This window comes from Symphalangus syndactylus, chromosome 13 (genome assembly GCF_028878055.3).
Source record: "Symphalangus syndactylus isolate Jambi chromosome 13, NHGRI_mSymSyn1-v2.1_pri, whole genome shotgun sequence".
Classification (NCBI taxonomy): Eukaryota; Metazoa; Chordata; class Mammalia; order Primates; family Hylobatidae; genus Symphalangus; species Symphalangus syndactylus.
Genome location: NC_072435.2, coordinates 116,621,025 through 116,633,934, shown reverse-complemented (window position 1 = coordinate 116,633,934; position 12,910 = coordinate 116,621,025). Strand labels below are relative to the sequence as shown.

Below are 12,910 nucleotides of genomic sequence, written 5' to 3'. Positions count from 1 at the left end.
AGAGGCCTAGATGGGAACTCTTTGTACTTTCCCATCAATTTTTCTGTAAGCCTGAAACTTCTCTAAAAAACGCTTTCTGAAAACCCATGTTGAAAGAATGCAGTGGCCGGGCGCGGTGGCTCAAGCCTGTAATCCCAGCGCTTTGGGAGGCCGAGGCGGGCGGATCACGAGGTCAGGAGATCGAGACCATCCTGGCTAACACGGTGAAACCCCGTCTCTACTAAAAATACAAAAAATTAGCCGGACGTGTTGGCGGGCGCCTGTAGTCCCAGCTACTCGGGAGGCAGAGGCAGGAGAATGGCGTGAACCCGGGAGGCGGAGTTTGCAGTGAGCCGAGATCGCGCCACTGCACTCCAGCCTGGGGGACGGAGCAAGACTCTGTCTCGAAAAAAAAAAAAAAAAAGAAAGAATGCAGTGACCCCGTGTCTAATAAGCTCACCATACACCTTACTTCTGATTTGTCTTCCCGTATCTCTCTCCCCTTAAGAACTCTCACTCTTAGTCAAGGAGGGAGTTGCAGAGGACAGAAGTGGATGTTGAGTATGACATCAGGCAAAACAATTTGTTCAGGATCCTGGCTTGCCTTCCCCTTCACTCAAACATTCATTCTACAGACATTGAGCTTCTATTCTGAGCTAATCTCTCTGCTGGGCACACAGGATATAACCGGCAACGAGCTACAATCCCTTCCCAAGAAGCATTCACAAGCTAAGGGAGAAACTGACAAGTAAACAGTCGATGACAGTTCATTATGCCAAGTGTCATGTGGGTAAATTCAGAGGATGATGAGAATGCAGAGAAGTATCTAACCCAGCCTAGGTTTTGGTCAAGTGAGATTTCCTGGAGGATGTGACATTGCAGTCAAGCCCCCAAAACTATGAGCAGTAGTTAAGAGGCAATGGGAGGCCGGGCGCCGTGGCTTACACCTGTAATTCCAGCACTCTGGGAGGCAAAGATGGGTGGATCACTTGAGGTCAGGAGTTCGAGACCAGACTGGCCAACATGGCCAAAGCCGTCTCCACTAAAAATACAAAAAAAATTAGCCGGGCATGGTGGTGGTGGGCAACTGTAATCCCAGCTACTCAGGAGGCTGAAGCAGGAGAATCACTTGAACCCAGGAGGCGAAAGTTGCAGTGAACTAAGATGGCGCCACTGCATGCCAGCCTCGGCGACAGAGTGAGACTTTGTCTAAAAAAAAAAAAAGAGCCAATGGGAAACCTCCTGGACTTGATCAGCGGTTTGGAAGCAAAAAAGAACACAGTCCATGGGGAAGCTGCAAGCAGGTCACTATGGAATATAAACAAAGTGTACATGCATGTGTGTGGGGGAGAGGGGTGGATGACAGAGAGGAGAAATGGGCTGGAGGGACAGGTAGAGCCAGGTCAGACCTGAGCCTTGATGTTCTCAGAAACAATGCTTAAGCAGCCCAGACAGACCTGGTAATGCGAGCTCCCTGGAGTCTGTGCCTAAGGCAGAGGACCCATCCTGGGGGAGACTCCCCAAGTCTCTTTTGAACACACTTGGTGGAAGAAGCAATCCTATAATTACAGTGGTGATAATTAGAGGCACCTCCATGGCCTCTTTCTTTCTTTCTTTTTTTTTGAGACGGAGTTTCACTCTTGTTGCTCAGGCTGGATCTCGGCTTACCGCAACCTCCGCCTCCTGGGTTCAAGCGATTCTCCTGCCTCAGCCTCCCGAGTAGCTGGGATTACAGGCATGTGCCACTACCATCCGGCTAATTTTTGTATTTTTAGTAGGGATGGGGTTTCTCCATGTTGGCCAGGCTGGTCTTCAACTCCCAACCTCAGGTGATCTGCCCGCCTAGGCCTCCCAAAGTGCTGGGATTACAGGCATGAGCCACCGTGCCCAGCCTCCATGGCTTCTTTCAACAAATACTGCACAAGCTGTAGTGCTCTTACCTGCAGTGGGGTGCAGAGAGACAAAGCACCCCTCCTGGGGGGAGCCTAATGCCTGAGTCTCTTGCCAAGCACACCTGACTCCCTGGCTGAGGCCCAGAGATGTCACAGATACACTTGGGGCTGCTTCAGCTTGCAGCTAAGTGCTGCTGGCAGGGAGACTAAAAGTCGCTCCCAGTCGGGCACGGTGGCTCACGCTTATAATCCTAGCACTTTGGGAGACGGAGGCGGGAGGATTGCCTGAGCTCAGGAGTTCGAGACCAGCCTGGCTAACATGGTGAAACCCCGTCTCTACTAAAAATACAAAAAATAGCTGGGCATGGTGGTGGGTGCCTATAATCCCAGCTACTTGGGAGGTTGAGGCAGTAGAATGGCTTGAACCCGGGAGGAGGAGGTTTCAGTGAGCTGAGATTGCGCCACTGCACTCCAGCCCATGTGACAGAGCAAGACTCTGTCTCAAAATAAAATAAAAATTAAAAAGTCATTCCCCCGATGCCACAGTCTAGGCAGCTCCCACCCAAGCCACAGGCTTCAGATTTATTCCAACCTTGCCCTCTGGGGGTACTTCAAGCCTGTAGAGATGTTGACTAGGATCTAGAGGTGCCGTCTACTTCTTGGCAACCTTAGCCTGAGATACTCAAGCCATTAGTCTCTGGGCCCACACTTCATCTTCCTGGGACCAGGTACACAGTGTTTCCATGGGCTGGACATCATCCTGGCCCTGGCAAGTGCTGTGTAGCTTCTTATAGGGTCTGCAGCCACATTTCCTCAAGAAACACTTTGGGTGTCTCTGGTTCAGACAGAGAGAAGAAAACCTCTCCTCATTCACCATACCTTCACCAAACCCCTTCTCCCTCCTTTCTTCCACCAGATTTTTCCCACCGAAAAGAAGGGTCCCTTTGCTTCTGGGAAGGCCTCGACTTTCCTACTCCAGCAGCTCCCGTTTCATTCATCCAACACCAACTTTCCACTTGGCTTTGACTTCTATGACTCACTGGGAACCAAAGCCCAAGTGAATCGCCCAGAGGCTCAGCGTGGCATTTTCGTTTCAAAAGTGACATGTCTGGACTGTTTTGTTCTTAGCTCTCCAAAGAAAAAGCTTCTGCATCACCCAAAGCCACTTCCAACGGCTTCTGGCCTTTCGCATGGGACCTAAAGCCTCACTCTGTGCGCCTTCGAAACTCAGAATGACTGTGTCACGTTCAAGGACACAGTTAGCTTTCTGTAAAAGCACTTGGCAACGTTGTGAGAGCTAAATGAATGTCAAGAATTTAGCCCGTGGCCAGACGCGGTGGCTCATGCCTGTAATCCCAGCACTTTGGGAGGCCGAGGTGGGCAGATCATTTGAGGCCAGGAGTTCGAGGAGTTTAGCCAACATGGTGAAACCCCATCTCTACTAAAAATAAAAAATTAGTTGGATGTGGTAGCGCACGCCTGTAATCCCCACTATTTGGGAGGCTGAGGCAGAATTGCTTGAACCTGGGAGGCAGAGGTTGCAGTGAGCTGAGATCAGGCCACTGCACTCCAGCCTGAGTGACAGAGCAAGACTCTGTCTCAAAAACAAACAAAAAATTAATTAAATTTAAAAAAAAATTTAAAAAAAGAATTTAGCCCCTTTGCCTTCTCATCTCCTCTTAATATCCCTGCATCCGGTGGCTTTATGGCTGGACAGATCTTTGCAGGCTGGTGTCTTCCTGTGAACAGCAAGACTAAGGGTCCCTGGTGATTTGATATTTTCTTGTTGCCCTGCCTCAAACCCTCCCCTGGACCTCGATCTTTTTTTTTTTTTTTTTTTAAGACGGAGTCTCACTCTGTCTCTAGGCTGGAGTGCAGTGGTGCAATCTAGGCCTACTGCAACCTCCACTGCCCAGTTCAAGTGATTCTACTGCCTCAGGCCTCTCAAGTAGCTGGGACTATAGGCATGGTCCACCACATCCAGCTAATGTTTGTATTTTTAGTAGAGATGGGGTTTCACCATGTTGGCCAGGATAGTCACGATCTCTTGACCTCGTGATCCACCCGCCTTGGCCTCCCAAAGTGCTGGGATTACAGGCGTGAGCCATTGCGCCCGGCCTGGACCTCGATCTCATCAGTGAGCCTTTTCCCAGGGCTCTCTGATAGAGCTTTGGAGGAAACACTTGGAACCTAACTGGTCCTGGCACCTAGCAGTGGGGGAATAAGGAAGGACAGCTTTGCTTCTGAAGGGAAAGTGTACTTGGCTTTCTCTTTAAAGGGTTTCCCTTGGGGAACAGGCAAGCGGCAGAAGTATGGGCAATGGCCAACTGATCCATTTGGAGATAGATTCAGGGTGTGGTGTTCCCTGTAAGCCTGGGCAGGCCCTGGGAAACTGGAGCAGAGCTAAATTCTGGCCTAAAGTTGGGCAAGTTGCAGAGAAGCTTGAGTACGTTGGTTTCAGGTGTGTGAGTTTCACCTTCTGCAGAGAAACTGGGGGGTGAAGGGTGGGGCTGGAGGGGTGTCTAGGAGAGTTGCCCAGGCATGTTTCTAAATTCTGAAGCTGCATTGGTTAATTATTTTTATTCATGAACACAGTAACTGGCAGGGAGGCTTAGTTGGGCCCTCAAAGTCTGGCCTCAGTGCACCTTCTCAGTATCTTTTCTCAACACTCCAGCACAAATCACCCATCCCACTCTCGGATTCAAGCTCACCTGGAATTGGGCCTTACTTCACGCCATTCTTTCTTCCTGGAATGACTTTTCTTTTTTTTCTTTTCTTTTTTTTTTTTTTGAGACAGAGTCTCGCTATCGCCCAGGCTGGAGTGCAGTAGCGCGATCTCGGCTTACTGCAAGCTCTGCCTCCCGGGTTCACGCCATTCTCCTGCCTCAACCTCCCGAGTAGCTGGGATTACCGGCGTCCGCCACCACGCCCGGCTAATTTTTTGTATTTTTAATAGAAACAGGGTTTCACCGTGTTAACCAGGATGGTCTCAATCTCCTGACCTCATGATCCACCCACCTTGGCCTCCCAAAGTGCTGGGATTACAGGCGTGAGCCACCGCGCCCGGCCAAAAGAATGCCTTTTCTTTGATAAGGCTCTCACCCTTTCAGACGGCCTCATCCACTCCTGGGGAAGCATTCCCCAGTACCTGGGGCCTCAGTTAATCTCTCCGTCCTCTCTCCCTCTAAGTCCCAGATTCACTCTGTTGGTTTCTGGTCTACCTCTACTGGGTTTACTTCCGTGCCTGTTTCCAGACTGCCAAATGGACGGTTTCCTGAGCTTTCTGCCCTTGCTGTTCCCTCTGCCAGGAACTCTTTTCCTGTGGATCTTTGCAAGGCCAGCTCTCTGTCATCATTCAATGTCAGCTCGTATGTCACCTCCTAAGCGAGGCCTTCCTTGACCACCCTATCTAAAGTAACCCACACCTCTACTCACTCTCTGTCCCCTCACCTTGTGTTATAAAATATGTTTTTGTAAAACTTAGCAGCATCTGAAATATCTTGTTTGTGGGCTTGGACTATGTCTCTTCCTCTAGAATGTAAGCTCTAGGAAGGCAGAGTGAGTTGACACATGGTTGGCACCCAGCAAATCCCTGTTGATTGATTCTGTGAAGGCAAGCGTGGGGTATTCGACTTGGTGCCGGGCCTGGGCGCAATAAAGGTTGGCTGCCTGGAATATTTGCTACCTGAATGAACGAACCAAGGAACATACGAACGAAGGAATGCAGCCCTCTGCCCGTTGACTGACAGGTTGACTGACAGTTGGGGCGCCCGTGGCCAGCAGACTGTTGACTGACGGTTGACAGCTGAGTGGCAGCCAACAGACGCGCATCGGGGTTCCCGATTGGCTGGTGCAGCAGCCCCTCAGAAAGGGGCATTAGAGGGTACCCGAGGCGACATCTCCGCGTGGGGAGCGGGGAGGCACCAGGCAGCGGGAGGAGGTCCAACAGCTCCGGCTGTGCGAACAGCAGCCGCCTAGAACCCAGGAGCCGACGTCTCCGCGCATGGGCCCGGCTCGAGGGGCGGGACGCGCATCACGTGAGCGTGTTTTGGGCACGTGACCCGCGCGGGCCCAAGGCTCGCCCCCGCCCCCGCCCCTCCTCCCCTCGGCGGGTGTGATCCAGTGGCCTCGCCTCATCGCCTAGCGCCCCCCTCAGCCGCCGCCGCCTCCGCCCGCCGGCCATGTCCCCCGGCCGCCGCCGCCGCCGCCCGAACGCGGCGCTCCCGCGGCCCCGCGCGCAGTGAGCGCGGGCCCGTCTTGCCGTTCGCCCGCCCCGGGGCCCCCTTGTTCTCCGCGCCGCCGCCGCCGCCATGTTGGGTTTGGAGCTGCAGCGGAGCCGCCGCCGCCGCCGAGGGTGAGGGAGGCCGAGAGCGGAGCCCGCCCCGCCCCGGGGCCCAGGGAGCGGGGCCGCCTTGGAGCCCGGCCTCTCCCCGCCAGCCGCCTTCCTGGCCCGCCGTGCAGCCTGCGAGCGAGCAAGCACCGGACCCCGGCCGCGCCTTCAGCTACGGCCCGAGCGAGCCCGCCGCCGCCGGGCCCGGCCACAGCCTGCAGCGGAGCCCGCGAGAGGCAGCGCCATGGCGGAGCAGACCTACTCGTGGTGAGTGCGGGGCTCCGGGAGGCCGGGGCGCGGCGAGGGTGGGGGTCGGGGCGCCGGCGCGGCCCGCCGAGGGGAAGAGGAGGAGGAACAGGTGCGTGTCGTGGGGTGGGGGGCGCGGTTGGGGTGCACGCCCCCCTCTTCCCCACCGGAGGGGGCGGCTGGAGCGCACGGAAGGCGGTGAGTGGCCGGGGACCCGGCGTCCGAGAAGGGGAATGGAGGAGGAGGCAGCGGCGGATGTCATCTGGCTATGGGCGGAGCAGGTGATGGAGAAGGGGAGCATGACCCCGGGGGTGGGAATCCCACGGATGGGAAGTTGAATCCGACAGGCACCCCGGAACTGACTCGTGGGGGTGTTTCCTGGGCAGGAGGACTCGAAAGGGTGGAGAGAGGCAGGCCAGGGCAAAGGTGGGCCGCTGGGCTGAGAGGAAGCTCTAGTGAGAACAGGTGATAGAGGCAGAACTTCTAAGTTGGGAGAGTGGAGCAGCCGCCGCAGCTGCGGGGCCGCTGCTTGGCTCTGGGACAGGGAGCGCCGGGAGAGTTGGTGAGGTGGGCAGAGGCCGGGTAGTGAGGGGAGGAAAACTGCGAAGGGAGAGTCCGCGAACCTTGGAGGGGAGTCACTGGTGAAGAGGTTGGAAGAGGAGCCTGTTTGAAGAACCTGTTTCCTTTTCCTTCTGGAAAAGGAGTTCGTTGGTGACAGTGGGGCATGGGCAGTCTTTGTAAGGGTTGGTACTATTATCCTCAGAGGAATGGCGCCCAGGGCCAAGTGTGGAGGTGGAGGACCTGCAAGTTAGGTTCATTTCTGTGGGGCTTTTAAAGTTAGTAAGTAGCTCGTTAAGGGGCGACAAGCTACTGTGTAGTTTATGGGGTGACAACCTACATATCCGGAGAAGGGAGTGCCAGGGTTTGGGGGAAGGAACATAAGGGGCTTCCCTTTAGCATGTAGAGGTGGGATATTTGCAGGACGGGTTGAAGGAATGATGGCAGTATTCATGAAGAGTGGAAATCGTGTAGTGAGAAGGAAGTCATAGCTGGAGAGTGAGGAAGCAAGAAATGGCATGATTGTAGGAGTAGGGGACCTGATTGCAATCTAGAGAAATGGTTTGAAGATGGTTTACTCTTGAAGCAAAGGTGGTTTGGGACAGAACTGTAGACATTCCCTTCTTAGAAAAGAGCATAATAGAATGGGACGAGCATGGCGTGCGGAGTTGGAAGACCTATTTCGGAGGTCCGGTTTGCCACCAACTTGCTTTGTTGTTACGACATGATAGTGAGTTCTTCGGTCCTTTTTCCTTACCTATAAAATAGAGGGAATTACCTTTTCCACAGCCTGTAAGGATTCAGTGAGTACGTTTAGAAAGCACTTGGCAAACTGTGAAGTGCCACAGATCTTACTACATTAATTATAATTATCCTAGAGAAACATCCAAGAAATGGGTAATATCTGAAAATAAGGAATGGTTTTAGGTAGAAGACTTTGAGTGGATTATTTATAGTGTTAGAGGTTATAAGTCAATAACTCATTGAGTCTTCACATAGAGAAAGGGAGTTGGGGATTGAAGATGATAATTCTTAAGGGAACTTCATTGATGTATGTGCAATCTCAAGAAGGAGGTAACTGAGAGACAAAGTAACCCTAAAGCAAGAATTAAAATCTTGATGAGCACGTGCTCTAAAAAGAGGTTTAAGCTAATTTCATAGTTTTGAGTGACAGCTGCCTTTCAGTAGCAGGTCGTAGGGAACACAATTACAATTTCAGCTTCCTTCTGGACAGAGTAAGAAATGAAGGTACAGGTGTTTCTGTCATGCCTTGTGGTTACTCATCTTGACCTTCTCATACTCTGGCCCTAATGGCTGTGGCTCTGAGAGTCCTAATGGCTGCTTTGCTGTTTTTACTGTGCTGTACAGAGGCCATGGATGGTTGAAAGAATAGGAAACTCAGTGGTCAAGAAATGGGGAAAATGAAAATGTTTTACTAGGTATGTTGGACACACACTACCTCTCTCTGATATTAGTTGGCTCTACTAAGGAGGGATTACTTTGTGAAGTTTGACAGTTTACAAATTTATTCTACTAAAATACTTCCTTCAATGTCAGCTCTGTTTGCTTTACAGGCAAAGGAACTCCTTGAAATCAGGGAGCTTAGCCCCTCAACCTTTAGCAGGTTTTGAGATGGAGAAAATTTTTACATTATCTGGAAAGAGGGTGGCATATAAGGGGAGACTGGGGAAACCGGGCAGTTTCCTTTTTTTTTTTTTTTTTTTAGGACGGAGTCTCGCTCTGTCACCCAGGCTGCAGTGCAATGGCGCCATCTCGGCTCACTGCAGCCTCCGCTTCCTGGGTGCAAGCAATTCTTGTGCCTCAGCTTCCCGAGTAGCTGGGACTACAGGCACATGCCACCATGCCCGGCTTTTTTTGTATTTTTAGTAGAGATGGAGTTTCACCATGTTGGCCAGGCTGGTCTCGAACTCCTGACCCTGTGATCTGCCCACCTCGGCTTCCCAAAGTGCTGGGATTGCAGGCGTGAACCACCGTGCCCGGCCACAGCTTCCTATTTAATAGTTGTTCCTGAGTCAGCTGACTAATAATATAATAAAATAAGGAACTGTACACATGGCATTAAATATACACATTTAATTCTCACAAGTTTCTGAGGTAGGTGATATTTCCCTATTTTGCAGAGGAAGAAACTTAGGCTTGGGAGGCCAAGTGATATGTTTAAAGTACTTCACTTGTGATGCTGTATTTTGTTTGACATGAATTCTCCCATCATTTTACTCATTCTTATTGAAATATAAATATGGAAAAGGTATTCCAGTAGTCTGTGTAAACTGATTTTTGGATTATCTGTCATTTTGCAGTTATCTTTGTCACTCTTCCCTTGGCTTGTGCAAACAATCAAGAGTTGATTTACTTTTTTTTTTGGTTTTTTTTTTTGTGAGACAGGGTCTTACTCTTTCGCCCAGGCTGGAATGCAGTGGCCCGATCTAAGCTCACTGCAGCGTCTGCCTCCCAGGTTCAGACAATTCTCCTGCCTCAGCCCCGCAGGTGGCTGGGACCACAGACGTGCACAGCCACGTCTGCTAGTTTATTTATTTATTTATTTTTTGTATTTTTACTAGAGACAGGGTTTTGCCATGTTGCCCAGGCTGGTCTTGAACTCCTGACCTCAAGCAACCTGCCTGGGATTGGCCTCCCAACGTGCTGGGATTACAGGCGTGAGCCACCACGCCCGGCAATTGATCTCTTTTTTTTTTTTTTTTTTTCCCTTGAGACAGGGTCTCACTTTGTCATGCAGGCTGGAGTGCAGTGGCAAGATCACAGCAGCGCCTCTAGGGCTTAATCGATCCTCCTACCTCAGCCTCCTGAGTAGCTGGAACTACAGGCGTGCCCCACCACGCCCGGCTGATTATTGCATTTTTTCGTATTGTGTTTCGCCATGTTGCCCGTGTGTTGGTCTTGAACTCAGCCCAAGTGATCTGCCTGCTTTGGCCTCCCGAAGTGCTGGGATTATAGGCGTGAGCAACAGTGCCCAGTCCCGCCTTTTTTTTTTTTTTTTTTAAACAGACTTGTGCTTTATTTGTATGTGACCTCTGGAAAAACCAAACTGTGGAGACTGTTGTGCCACTAAAGATTTGTCTGAGGATGGAGTCAGTGAAGAATATAAAGGCATATGCAGATGGCCTCCCTTAGGATTTTCGTATAGTAAGACATGTAAATTATTGGCAATGAGTTGATCATTACTGGAGCTGGGTGATGAGTACATGGAGATTTATTAGTCTGTTGACTTTTACATGTTTTAATTTTTCAGAATACAAAGTTTTTTCAAAAAAGCCCTTATATGTAAGTTCATGTGTGCTTGCTCTCTTCCTAGCAAATTCTATCAAAATCCTGTACTCAAGGGCTCAACTCAAATTCTGCTTAGCTGCGAAGCATTTTCTGACCATCCCATATGAAAATGATCTTTTTTTTTTTTTTCTTTTTGAGACAGGGTCTTGCTCTGTCGCCCAAGAGTGCAATGGCATGATCTCCGCTCACAGCAACCTCCACCTCCTGGGTTCAAGCGATTCTCCTGCCTCAGCCTCCTGAGTAGCCGGGATTACAGGCGTGTGCCACCACGTCCGGCTAATTTTTTTGTATTTTTAGTAGAGTTGGGGTTTTACCATGTTAGCCAGGATGGTCTTAATCTCCTGACCTCAGGTGATCCTCCCGCCTCAGCCTCCTAAAGTGCTGGGATTATAGGTGTGAGCCACCGTGCCCAGCGATCTTTTTATTTTTAATACTTAACAGTTCTGTCTGCATAATTCCTTCCTTATCTCATGGAAATGTCTAATCTAACTAGATTGTAAACTCCTTGAGAGTAAGGACCATATAACATTAACGTTGGTTCTCCCATAGTGCCTAGCACATTGTAGTACACGTAGCCCCAGCTTAGTAAATACCAAGTGGTAAATATGACACTGAATTTCAGGATGGTTCATCCTTTGTTGAAATAATATTAAACATAAGGAGGATGCTACTGAATGAAAAATAAGTGTTTATAACCCATGTACTTATCAAAGAGGGCTTTTGGTAACTTGGTTTCCTGATGTACCAGTGCTGCAAGAATGAGGAATGCCATCCTTTATTAAAGTTCTAAATAAAAGCTATTAACAGAATAAATTGAGATAATTGGTAGTAACACCAGAATCTTTATCACAATTTAACTACAAGATTCTGCTTATAGCCTTTTTTCTCACATACACTGAGGAAGTAAAAGAATGCATGTGAAAACACAGATTGAATGTGCTAACTAGACTTTTATTAATTTGAGAAAAACACCTTGCTTCCTGTATATTTATGAGCAGTTTTAGTGTAAGTTCTGTGAGAAACAGGAACTCGTCTCTTGATGAAGCAAAATGTGGTACTTATATATGACTGCTATTGAACCCTGCTAAACATTACTAATGTTGGTGTGAGGGAAAAGGAAGTCAATTTATTTGAACTCCTTCAAGTGAATTTTGTTACCAAAGTTCTATCATAATAACTTGTGTATTTTCTGTGATAGAGTTTTACAAGCATTGCTAAGTAAGGAAATTGAGGCTGAAAGCATGTAAGTAACTTGCCCAAGGATGTAAATGGTAAAGGGCTCAAAGTGAAGATTATCTGACACCAAAATTCTGACGTTGAATCTGTCCACTTAATGTTTCCACAGTCTTTACTGTAAGCCAGCCCTCTTTTGCTTGAGTTCCTGTATTAGCCTCTTTTCTGGGTTTCTTCCATTATCTACCTGTTGGTACCTTCTTGACCTTCTAACAACCTAAGTCAGATCTTGGCAGTTCTCTGCTTAAAAGTATGGGTTTTGGCCACACTTGGAATAAAACCCAGATTCCTTAGTGTGGTTCTTCATGGTCTGATCTTGTGTGTGTCTCTGAGGGATGACAGACAATAAACAAAATAAGCTACATAAGGATAAAACCCTTTCTGTTTTTGGTACTCTCTCCAGTGCCTGGCATTTAATAGATATAAATAGGTGGCTGCTCTGTGCTACCCATCTTTTTTTTTTTTTTTTTTAAAACAGAGTCTTGCTCTGTCCACGCTGGAATGTGGTGGCGCGATCTCGACTCACTGCAACCTCTGCTTCCCAGGCTCGAGCAATTCTCGTGCCTCAGTCTCCTGAGTAGTTGGGACTAGAGGCACACTCCACCATGCCCAGCTAATTTTTTGTAGACACGAGGTTTTGCCATATTGGCCAGGTTGATCTCGAACTCCTGACCTCAAGCAATCCACCCACCTCGGCCTCCCAAAGTGCTGAGATTACAGGCATGAACCACCTCGCCTGGCCTGTGCTACTCATTTTAAGATCTAATCTCAGGGCTGTATTATATTGAGGTGAGGTATTCTTGTGATAATGGACATTACATGTCAGGTATTTGCAAATATTATTAAACCTGAGAATGACAAATAACACAGGTCTCCATATATAGTGGAAGTCAGTTCTACTTTTGGATTACTGTTGTGTATTGTTGTATCTGGTATGACCATATCCAATTGTAGCTGATGGAAGTTTTTCAGAGAGAAAGTAGTTGAAAATTTGTATCTAGCATTATAGACTTTAGAAGATTTGCTCATTATTATTATTATTTTTTGAGATGGAGTCTCACTGTGTAGCCCAGGCTGGAGTGCGGTGGTGCGATCTCGGCTCACTGCAACCTCCGCCTCCTGGGTTCAAGCGATTCTCCTGCCTCAGCCTCCCGAGTAGCTGGGACTACAGGCACCTGCCACCACACCTGGCTAATTTTTTGTAATTTTAGTAGAGACGGGGTTTCACCGTGTTAGCCAGGATGGTCTCAATCTCCTGACTTCATGATCCACCCGCCTCGGCCTCCGAAAGTGCTAGGATTACAGGTGTGAGCCACCACGCCCGGCCCTTCCTCATTATTTTAAAAACATATTTTGCCTATAG

General features: G+C 49.3%; 2 protein-coding genes across 3 annotated transcripts in view; one reads left to right on the top strand and one right to left on the bottom strand.

The window, feature by feature from the left end:
• Positions 1–2,285: 2,285 nt before the first annotated feature.
• Positions 2,286–5,806, bottom strand: LOC134732060 (uncharacterized). Its single transcript, XM_063614748.1, has 2 exons — positions 5,557–5,806; positions 2,286–2,706 (listed from the first exon to the last, which is right to left on the bottom strand). Exons 1-2 carry the CDS (start codon positions 5,746–5,748, stop codon positions 2,554–2,556), a joined length of 345 nt encoding a protein of 114 aa, XP_063470818.1. The 5' UTR covers positions 5,749–5,806; the 3' UTR covers positions 2,286–2,553.
• A 151-nt stretch (positions 5,807–5,957) lies between these two features.
• The window catches only part of SPPL3 (signal peptide peptidase like 3), a 145,350-nt gene continuing 138,397 nt past the window's right edge, over positions 5,958–12,910 (top strand). For both annotated transcript variants that reach the window (XM_055237782.2, XM_063614705.1), the window contains exon 1: positions 5,958–6,468. In XM_055237782.2, coding sequence (XP_055093757.1) covers positions 6,446–6,468 — 23 coding nt within the window. In that variant the 5' untranslated portion in view covers positions 5,958–6,445. The remainder of the gene's footprint in view (positions 6,469–12,910) is intronic.

Coding starts and splice junctions, on each gene's coding strand:
- LOC134732060 (XM_063614748.1), bottom strand. CDS start 5,748: ATGCCCCTTTCTGAGGGGCTGCTGCACCAGCCAATCGGGAACCCCGAT. Junction 2,707..5,556: donor TCCTTGGTTCGTTCATTCAG/GTAGCAAATATT, acceptor TGTCTGAACCAG/AGACACCCAAAGTGTTTCTT.